This window comes from Nerophis ophidion, linkage group LG14, assembly GCF_033978795.1.
Source record: "Nerophis ophidion isolate RoL-2023_Sa linkage group LG14, RoL_Noph_v1.0, whole genome shotgun sequence".
Lineage (NCBI taxonomy): Eukaryota > Metazoa > Chordata > Actinopteri > Syngnathiformes > Syngnathidae > Nerophis > Nerophis ophidion.
The window spans coordinates 12,287,485-12,298,971 of record NC_084624.1 but is presented as its reverse complement, the minus strand read 5'-3'; the positions used below and the strand labels follow the sequence as shown (position 1 = coordinate 12,298,971).

The following is an 11,487-nucleotide window of genomic DNA, read 5'->3' as shown; positions in this document are numbered from 1 at the left end:
AAAGACGACCGAATGACGCTATAATAAACCCAATATTGCGACCCCATTGGTATCGATGCAATTGACACTTGTATCGACCCACTCCTTGCTCAACTCGTCCAGAAAGGGCAGAAATCGTACCAAAACCAATTATCTTCCAACAAAAAAAACACAATTTCTTTTATAAATAAACAAGAAAACACTAACATTACGATCAAATGACGCTATTATAAACCCAATATTGCGACACCATTGGTATCCATGCAGTCGACATTTGTATCGAACCCTGCTCAACTTATCCCAAAAGGGCAGGAATCGGATCAAAACCAATTATTTTCCAACAAAAAACACACAAATATACTTTCTGAAATCAAACAATAAAACACTAAAATTACAATGAAATGACGCAATTATAAACGCAATATTGCGTCACCATTTGTATCGATACAATTAACACTTGTCTCGACCCCTTCCGAAAGGGCAGAAATCGTATCAAAACCAATTATTTTCCAACAACAAAAACAAATGTTGTAAGATTAAACAAGAAAAAACTAAAATGACGATCAAGTGTGGTATCATTGTAATAGACACTTATATCGAGTCACTCCTTGCTCAACTCGTCCAGAAAGGGCAGAAATCGTACCAAAACCAATTATTTTCCAACAAAAAAAAAAACACAGACATTTTCTAAAATCAAACAAGAAAACACTAAAATTACAATTAAATGGCGCTATTATAAACCCAATATTGCGAATCCATTGGTATTGATGCAATTGACACTTGTATCGACTCACTCCCTGCTCGACCCGTTCCGAAAGGGCAGAAATCGTATCAAAACCAATTATTTTCCAACAAAAAACCCCACACATATTTTCTAAAATTAAACAAGAAAACATTGAAATTACTATCAAATTACGCTATTATAAACCCAATATTGCGACTCCATTGGTATCGATGCAAATGACTCTTGTATCGACTCACTCCCTGCTCGACCCGTTCCGAAAGGGCAGAAATCGTATCAAAACCAATTATTTTCCAACTCAAAAAACACAGACATTTTCTAAAATCAAACAAGAAAACACTAAAATTACAATCAAATCACGCTTCTATAAACGCAATATGCGCGTCACCATTTGTATCGATAGAATTGACACTTGTATCGACCTGTTCCGAAAGGACAGAAATCGTATCAAAACCAATTATTTTCCAACAAAAAAACCCACACATATTTTCTAAAATTAAACAAGAAAACATTGAAATTACTATCAAATTACGCTATTATAAACCCAATATTGCGACTCCATTGGTATCGATGCAAATGACTCTTGTATCGACTCTCTCCCTGCTCGACCCGTTCCGTAAGGGCAGAAATCGTATCAAAACCAATTATTTCCCCCCAAAAAACCCTACACAAACATTTTCTAAAATCAAACAAAAAACTACAAAAAAGTTGATCGAATGGCGCTATAATAAATCCAATATTGCGACGCCATTTGTATCGATGTAATCGACACTTGTATCGACTCACTCCCTGCTCAACCTGTCCAGAGGGGGCAGAAATCGTATCAAAACCAATTATTTTCCAACAAAAAAAACACACACACATTTTCTAAAATCAAATAAGAAAAAACTAAAATTACAATTAAATGGCGCTATTATAAACCCAATATTGCGACACCATTGGTATCGATTCAATCGACACTTGTATCGACTCACTCCCTGCTCAACTTGTACAGAAGGGGCAGAAATCGTATCAAAACCAATTTTTTTCCAACAAAAAAACAAGTCTGTTGTCAAATTAAACAAGAAAACAGTAAAATGACGATCAAGTGTGGTATCATTGTAATTGACACTTGTATCGAGTCACTCCCTGCTCAACCTGTCCCGAAAGGGCAGAAATCGTATCTAAACCAATTATTTTCCAACGAAAAAAAAAACACTAATATATTTTCTGAAATTAAACAAGAAAACACTAAAATGACGATCAAATGACGCAATTATAAACGCAATATTGGGACTCCATTTGTATCGCTACAATTAACATTTGTATCGATCCAATTAACACTTGTATCGACCCGTTCCGAAAGGGCAGAAATTGTATCAAAACCAATTATTTTCCAACAGAAAAACACATATGTTGTAAAATTAAACAAGAAAAGATTAAAATGACGATCAAATGAGGCTATTATAAACCCAATATTGGGATTCCATTTGTATCGATACAATTGACACTTGTATCGACCCGTTCCAAAAGGGCAGAAATTGTATCAAAACCAATTATTTTGCACCGAAAAAACACATATATTTTGTAAAATCAAACAAGAAAACACTAAAATTACAATCAAATGACGCTACTATAAACGCAATATGCGCGTCACCTTTTGTATCGATAGAATTGACACTTGTATCGACCTGTTCCGAAAGGATAGAAATCATATCAAAACCAATTATTTTTTAACAAAAAAAACACATATATTTTCTAAAATTAAACAAGAAAACATTGAAATTACGATAAAATTACGCTATTATAAACCCAATATTGCGACTCCATTGGTATCGATGCAAATGACACTTGTATCGACTCTCTCCCTGCTCGACCCGTTCCGTAAGGGCAGAAATCGTATCAAAACCAATTATTTTCCCCCCCAAAAAACAAACACAAACATTTTCTAAAATCAAACAAAAAAACACTAAAAAGATGATCAAATTACGCTATTATAAACCCAATATTGCGACTCCATTGGTATCGATGCAGTTGACACTTGTATCGACTCTCTCCCTGCTCGACCCGTTCCGAAAGGGCAGAAATCGTATCAAAACCAATTATTTTCCAACAACTAAAAAAACACAAACATTTTCTAAAATCAAATAAAAAAACACTAAAAAGACGATCAAATGGCGCTATTATGAACCCAATATTGCGACTCCATTGGTATCGATGCAGTTGACACTTGTATCGGCTCACTCCCTGCTCGACCCGTTCGGAAAGGCCAGAAATCGTATCAAAAACCAATTGTTTTCCAACTAAAAAAACACAAAAATTTCTAAATTCAAACAAAAAAAACACTAATAAGACGATCAAATGACGCTATAATAAACCCAATATTGCGACTCAATTGGTATCCATGCAATAGACACTTGTATCGACCCACTCCTTGCTCAACTCGTCCAGAAAGGGCAGAAATCGTACCAAAACCAATTATCTTCCAACAAAAAAAAAAACACAATTTTTTTATAAATAAACAAGAAAACACTAAAATGACGATCAAATGACGCTATTATAAACCCAATATTGCGGCACCATTGGTATCCATGCAGTCGACATTTGTATCGAACCCTGCTCAACCTGTCCCAAAAGGGCAGGTATCGTATCAAAACCAATTATTTTCCAACAAAAAACACACAAATATACTTTCTGAAATCAAACAATAAAACACTAAAAAGACGATCAAATGGCGCTATGATAAACCCAATATTGCGACACCATTGGTATTGATGCAATAGACACTTGTATCAACCCGTTCCGAAAGGGCAGAAATCGTATCAAAACCAACAAAAAAAAATTTTTTTTTTCAAATCAAACAAGAAAATAGTAAAATGACAATCAAATGACGCTATTATATACCCAACATTGCGACGTCAGTGGTATCGGCGTACTCGACACTTGTATCGACTCACTCCCCGCTCTCTCTCCTGCTTGAGGATAAATCCGAGCTCTGTTCGGTCACGTGACCAAAGTGATTTTTTTTTTTTCTACTTTTCCCTCCTTGCGAGTTGAAAGGCGGGAGGGGGAGGGGGAGTGGGAGTGGGAGTGGGGGGGGCGCGACTTCTTCTTCTTCCTTCCCTCCCTGTCGGCGGATGCGGCGACTTGTCCTCTTTTCATCCACATTGTTGTGTTTTGTTTTTTCTGTGTTCGCCCTCAGCCAGCGGCGCCATGGCGGGAGCCATCATCGAGAACATGAGCAGCAAAAAGTTGGTGATAGTGGGAGTGATCCTGCTTTTGTTCCAGGCGTTTGCCTTCATGGTGGGCGGCTTGATCGGTGAGTTTACCGCGCTCACTTTTTTTTTTTTTTTTTTTTTTAAAGTCTTTTCGGTGTTCGCCCTGTGTCCAATGCTAACTTTTCCCACTTCTCCGCACGCCTGCATACTTACGCGTTTAAAAGTCGTCGTTTTTGTTCTTTTGAGTACATTTTGACGCCTTGAAAGCTTCACTTTGGCCCCTCCGGCGTGTACTTTTTGTCAAGGTGTTTCTGCTCTAAACCGCCATACTTACCGCCTCCATCTTTAAAAACCAGCTTAGTTTCACTGGTTCCTTCCGAAAGTCTCTCCTGGCGTCCCCTCGCCTCCAAACACACATTTTTGCAGCAAATTCCTAAGAACATGAGTGTTTCTGTTGTATGGAGGACCTTGGATTTAGGGCTGGGCGATATTTTTAGGCCATGTCACCATACAACAGTGGTTCTCAACCTTTTTTCAGTGATGTACCCCTGTGAACATGTTTTTGATTCAAGTACCCCCTAATCAGAGCAAAACATTTTTGGTTGCAAAAAAGAGATAAAGAAGCAAAATACAGCACTATGTCATCAGTTTCTGATTTATTAAATTGCATAACAGTGCAAAATATTGCTCATTTGTAGTGGTCTTTCTTGAACTATTTGGAAAATAATTTTTTAAAAATAACTAAAAAGTTGTTGAAAAATAAACAAGTGATTCAATTATAAATACAGATTTCTACACATAGAAGTAATCATCAACTTAAAGTGTCCTCTTTGGGGATTGTAATAGAGATCCATCTGGATTCATCAACTTCATTCTAAACAATTCTTCACAAAAAAAGAAATCTTTAACATCAATATTTATGGAACATGTCCACAAAATTTTTTAGCTGTCAACACTGAATATGGCAATGTTGCATTTCTTTTCACAGTTTATGAACTTACATTCATATTTTGTTGAAGTATTATTCAATAAATATATTCATGAAGGATTTTTGAATTGTTGCTACTTTTAGAACATTTTTGAAAAATCTTACGTAACCCTTAGCATACTTTCAAGTACCCCCAGGGGTACACGTACCCCCATTTGAGAACCACTGCGATACACGATATATATCTCCATATTTTTCCTTAGCCTTAAATGAACACTTGATGCATATAATCACAGCAGTATGATGATTCTATGTGTCTACATTAAAACATTCTTCTTCATACTCCATTAATATATGCTCATTATAAAGGCCTACTGAAATCAATCAATCAATGTTTACTTATATAGCCCTAAATCACTAGTGTCTCAAAGGGCTGCACAAACCACTACGACATCCTCGGTAGGCCCACATAAGGGCAAGGAAAACTCACACCCAGTGGGACGTCGGTGACAATGATGACTATGAGAACCTTGGAGAGGAGGAAAGCAATGGATGTCGAGCGGTTCTAACATGATACTGTGAAAGTTCAATCCATAATGGATCCAACACAGTGGCGAGAGTCCAGTCCAAAGCGGATCCAACACAGCAGCGAGAGTTCCGTTCACAGCGGAGCCAGCAGGAAACCATCCCAAGCGGAGGCGGATCAGCAGCGCAGAGATGTCCCCAGCCGATACACAGGCAAGCAGTACATGGCCACCGGATCGGACCGGACCCCCTCCACAAGGGAGAGTGGGACATAGAAGAATGAAATTTTCTTATTCAAACGGGGATAGCAGGTCCATTCTATGTGTCATACTTGATTATTTCGCGATATTGACATTTTTGATGAAAGGATTTAGTAGAGAACATCCACGATAAAGTTCACAACTTTCGGTGATAAGAGAAAAGCCCTGCCTCTACCGGAAGTCGCAGACGATGACGTCACATGTTTGATGGCTCCTCACGTATTCACATTGTTTTTAATGGCAGCCTCCAACAAAAAGTGCTGTTCGGACCGAGAAAACGACAATTTCCCCATTAATTTGAGCGAGGATGAAAGATTTGTGTTTGGGGATACTGATACTGACGGACTACAAAAAAAAGTTACAAAAAAAAAAACGCGATTGCATTGGGATGGATTCCGGACTTTTCTAGACACATTTACTAGGATAATTCTGGGAAATCCCTTATCTTTCTATTGTGTTGCTAGTGTTTTAGTGAATTAAATAGTACCTGATAGACGGAGGTGTATGTCCTCGGGTGTGTTGACGTGCAGTGTCTCAGGGGAGTCGACAGCAGCTGTACGGACGACACAAGCTCAGCTGATATCTGGTAGGTGGCGACTTTTTACCCACAATTTTCTCACCGAAACCTGCTGGTTGACATTCGGTGGGATCCATGTCCGCTTGACCGCGCTCTGATCCATTGTAAATTTTCACCTCCAGGAATTTTAAACAAGGAATCACCGTGTGTTTGTGTGGCTAAAGGCTAAAGCTTCCCAACTCCATCTTTCTACTGTGACTTCTCCAATATTAATTGAACAAATTGCAAAAGATTCTGCAACACAGATCTCCAAAATACTGTGTAATTATGCGGTTAAAGCAGACGACTTTTAGCTGTGTGTGTGCGTAGCGCTCATACTTCCTAAAAACGCGTGACGTGACGTGACGTCATCATTACACAATGTTTCCAAGACGAAACTCCCGGGAAATTTAAAATTGTAATTTAGTAAACTAAAAAGGCCATATTGGGATGTGTTGCAATGTTAATATTTCATCATTGATATATAAACTATCAGACTGTGTGGTGGGTAGTAGTGGCTTTCAGTAGGCCTTTCAACTTTCATGCTGAGAGGGAAATCACAACTATGTCAATTGACTAGAACTGTATTTACAAACCCCGTTTCCATATGAGTTAGGAAATTGTGTAAGATGTAAATATAAACGGAATACAATGATTTGCAAATCCTTTTCGACCCATATTCAGTTGAATATGCTACAAAGACAAGATATTTGATGTTCAAACTCATTTACTTTTTTTTGCAAATAATAACTAACTTGTAATTTAATGGCAGCAACACGTGCCAAAGTAGTTGGGAAAGGGCATGTTCACCACTGTGTTACATCACCTTTTCTTTTAACAAAACTCAAACGTTTGGGAACTGAGAAAACTATTTGTTGAAGCTTTGAAAGTGGAATTCTTTCCCATTCTTGCTTGATGTACAGCTTAAGTTGTTCAACAGTCCGGGGTCTTGTTGTCGTATTTTACGCTTCATAATGCGCCACACATTTTCGATGGGAGACATGTCTGGACTACAGGCGGGCCAGGAAAGTAGCCGCACTCTTTTACTACAAAGCCACGCTGTTGTAACACGTTGGCTTGGCATTATTTTGCTGAAATAAGCAGGAGCGTCCATGATAACGTTGCTTGGATGACAACATATGTTGCTCCAAAACCTGTATGGACCATTCAGCATTAATGGTGCCTTCACAGATGTGTAAGTTACCCATGCCTTGGGCACTAACACACCCCCATACCATCACAGATGCTGGCTTTTGAACTTTGCGCCTATAACAATCCGGATGGTTATTTTCCTCTTTGTACCGGAGGACACCACGTCCACAGTTTCCAAATATAATTTGAAATGTGGACTCGTCAGACCAAAGAACACTTTTCCACTTTGCATCAGTTCATCTTAGATGAGCTCGGGCCCAGCGAAGCTGGCACCGTTCCTTTGTGTTGTTGATAAATGGCTTTCGCTTTGCATAGTAGAGTTTTAACTTGCACTTACAGATGTAGCGAGCAACTGTAGTTACTGACAGCGGTTTTATGAAGTGTTCCTGAGCCCATGTGGTGATATCCTTTACACACTGATGTCAGTTTTTGATGCAGTACCGCCTGACGGTTCAACGGTCCAAAATATCATCGCTCACATGCAGTGAGTTCTCCAGATTCTCTGAACCTTTTGATGATTTTACGGACCGTAGATGGTAAAATCCCTAAATTCCTTGCAATAGCTCGTTGAGAAATGTTGTTCTAAAACTGTTCGACAATTTGCTTACAAATTGGTGACCCTCACCCCATCCTTGTTTGTGAATGACTTAGCATTTCATGGAAGCTGTTTTTATACCCAATCATGGCACCCACCTGCTCCCAATTAGCCTGCACACCTGTGGGATGTTCCAAATAAGTGTTTGATGAGCATTCCTCAACTTTATCAGTATTTGTTGCCACCTTTCCCAACTTCTTTGTCACGTGTTGCTGACATCAAATTCGAAAGTTAATGATTATTTGCAAAAAAAAAAATGTTTATCAGTTTTAACATCAAATATGTTGTCTTTGTAGCATATTCAACTGAATATGGGTTGAAAATGATTTGCAAATCATTGTATTCCGTTTATATTTACATCTAACACAATTTCCCAACTCATATGGAAACAGGGTTTGTAATTAACTTACAATTTCATGGCTGCAACACGTGCCAAAGTAGTTGGGAAAGGGCATGTTCACCACTCTGTTACATCACCTTTTCTTTTAACAACACTCAATAAACGTTTGGGAACTGAGGAAGGTATTTGTTGAAGCTTTGAAAGTGGAATTCTTCCCCATTCTTGTTTTATGTAGAGTTTCAGTCGTTAAACAGTCCGGGGTCTCCGCTGTCGTATTTTACGCTTCATAATGCGCCACACATTTTCCATGGGAGACAGGTCTGGACTGCAGCCGGGCCAGGAAACTACCCGCTCTCTTTTTTTACGAAGCCACGCGGTTGAAACACGTGCTGAATGTGGCTTAGCATTGTCTTGCTGAAATAAGTAGGGGCGTCCATGAAAAAGATGGCGCTTAGATGGCAGCATATGTTGTTCCAAAACCTGTATGTACTTTTCAGCATCAATGGTGCCTTCACAGATGTGTAAGTTACCCATGCCTTGGGCACTAATGCACCCCCATACCATCACAGATGCTGGCTTTTGAACTGTGCGTCGATAACAGTCTGAATGGTTCGCTTCCCCTTTGGTACGGATGACACGATGTCGAATATTTCCAAAAACAATTTGAAATGTGGACTTGTCAGACCACAGAACATTTTTCCACTTTGCATCAGTCCATCTTAGATGATCTCGGGCCCAGAGAAGCCGGACTAATATAGTAGAGAATACACTGGAATAGCATCACAGAAAGTTTCTCAAACAAATCAAATGTTGAAACAAACATTTTACAAAGTGATCACTGCAGACACGAGCATGGTTCGATTGTATTCCACAAGATGATGAAAGTGATATTTTTAACTTCTTTACCTTTTTATTAAGCATTTCTTTCGGGATTCTATGAAAGATCTTTCCTATCTCTCTATTTGACCATTTTCTGCATAAACGCTACACTCACTCTCCCTTGTTTTAATGCTACGCACAAGGTGCTCGACCATCAATGAAATGAATGAATGAAACCACAAAGAAGAAACGCGCACATGACGTCAGGTGCAACCCTTTTATACACTGGGAAATAATTTTAGTCCAGTTATAAGTAGTGCCAGGACAAAAAAGTCCTCAGGAATTTAATATTTAGAATACGCTTTAAATATATGCCCCAAAAAGCCGCAATGTGGTATTTAAAGCCCAATGTGGCGAGGGATGACTGTTTTTCTCTATTTTATTTTTAAAAAATTCCATGAAATAAGTTATCCATATGTTAAATGGCTGACAGATTAGATTAGTAATACATGTAATTTATTTCCATCGCTTCCCCTTTCTTTACGTTTAGTTCTGCCCTCAAACACTACTAAGATTGCGTGACAGAAAGTTTCTCAAACAAATCAAATGTTCAAACAAACATTTTACAAAGTGATCACTGCAGGCACGAGCATGGTTCGATTGTATTCCCCAAGATGATGAAATTATATTTTTAGGAGACTTTTCTTTTATCGCACTTTAGCTTTTTTTGTTGGACTTTATTACCTTTACTAGCCACTTCTTTCAAGACTCTCTTAAAGGCCTACTGAAATGAGATTTTCTTATTTAAACGGGGATAGCAGGTCCATTCTATGTGTAATACTTGATAATTTCGCAATATTGCCATGCTTTTGCTGAAAGGATTTAGTAGAGAACATCGACGATAAAGTTCGCAACTTTCGGTCGCTAATAAAAAAGCCTTGCCTTTGCCGGAAGTAGCAGACGATATGTGTGTGATGTCACGGGTTGTAGAATTCCTCACATCCTCACATTGTTTACATTCATAGCCAGCAGCAGCGAGAGCCATTTGGACCGAGAAAGCGACGATTTCCCCATTAATTTGAGCGAGGATGAAAGATTCGTGGATGAGGAAATTTAGAGTGGAGGACTACAAAAAAAATTAAAAAATAAAAGTGGGAGCGATTCAGATGTTTTTAGACACATTTACTAGGATAATTCTGGGAAATCCTTTATCTGCCTATTGTGTTGCTAGTGTTTTAGTGATTTAAATAGTACCTGAAAGTTGGAGGGGTGTGGCCACGGCAGCTGCAGCAGGACAGAAGCTCCGCTGATCTCCGGTAAGAGCCGACTTATTACCACAATTTTCTCACCGAAAACTGCCGGTTGACATGTAGTCGGGATCCATGTTCGCTTGACCGCTCTGATCCATAGTAAAGCTTCACCTCCGGGAATTTTAAAAATGGAAACACCGTGTGTTTGTGTGGCTGAAGGCTAAAAGCTTCCCACCTCCAACTTTCTACTTTGACTTCTCTATTATTAATTTAACAAATTGCAAAAGATTCAGCAACACAGATGTCCAGAATACTGTTTAATTACGCTATTAAAGCAGGCTACTTACAGCTTGGATCGAGCTGGAAAATAATGTCCGCTACAACCCGAGACGTCAAACTCACGCGTCATCATACGAGTCATCATACGAGTCATCATACCGTGACGTTTTCAACACGACACTTAGCGGGAAATTTAAAATTGCAATTTAGTAAACTAAAAAGGCTGTATTGGCATGTGTTGCAATGTTAATATTTCATCATTGATATATAAACTATCAGACTGCGTGGTCGGTACGAGTGGGTTTCAGTAGGCCTTTAAAGGGGAACATTATCACAATTACAAAAGGGTTGAAAACAATAAAAATCAGTTCCCAGTGGCTTGTTTTATTTTTCAAATTTTTTTTCAAAATTTTACACCTCCCGGAATATCCCTAAAAAAAGCTTTAAAGTTCTTGATTTTCGCTATTTGCAACGCGACTGTCCATTTCCCTGTGAATTCATACAGGGCTGCCAATACAAACAACATGCCGGTTACCACAGCAAGATATAGCGACATTAGCTCGGATTCAGACTCGGATTTCAGCTGTGTAAGCGATTCAACAGATTACGCATGTATTGAAACAGATGGTCGGAGTATGGAGGCAGATAGCGAGAACGAAATTGAAGAAGAAACTGTAGCCATTGAGCGAATAGCTATTGACGCTATTCGGCCATAGCATGGGTGTACCTAATGAAGTGGCCCATAGCATGGCTGCCTTATTAGCATCGCCGGTAAAATGTGCGGACCAAACGATCAGGACTTTCGCATCTTGTGACACTTGAGCAACTTAAATCCGTCGATTGGTAAGTGTTTGTTTCGCATTAA

General features: G+C 38.9%; 1 protein-coding gene across 1 annotated transcript in view; it reads left to right on the top strand.

The window, feature by feature from the left end:
• Nucleotides 1–3,794: 3,794 nt before the first annotated feature.
• Nucleotides 3,795–11,487, top strand: part of wls (Wnt ligand secretion mediator) — an 81,594-nt gene continuing 73,901 nt past the window's right edge. The window contains exon 1 of the mRNA XM_061919850.1: nucleotides 3,795–4,019. Within this exon, the coding sequence (XP_061775834.1) occupies nucleotides 3,914–4,019 (106 nt within the window). The 5' untranslated portion in view covers nucleotides 3,795–3,913. The remainder of the gene's footprint in view (nucleotides 4,020–11,487) is intronic.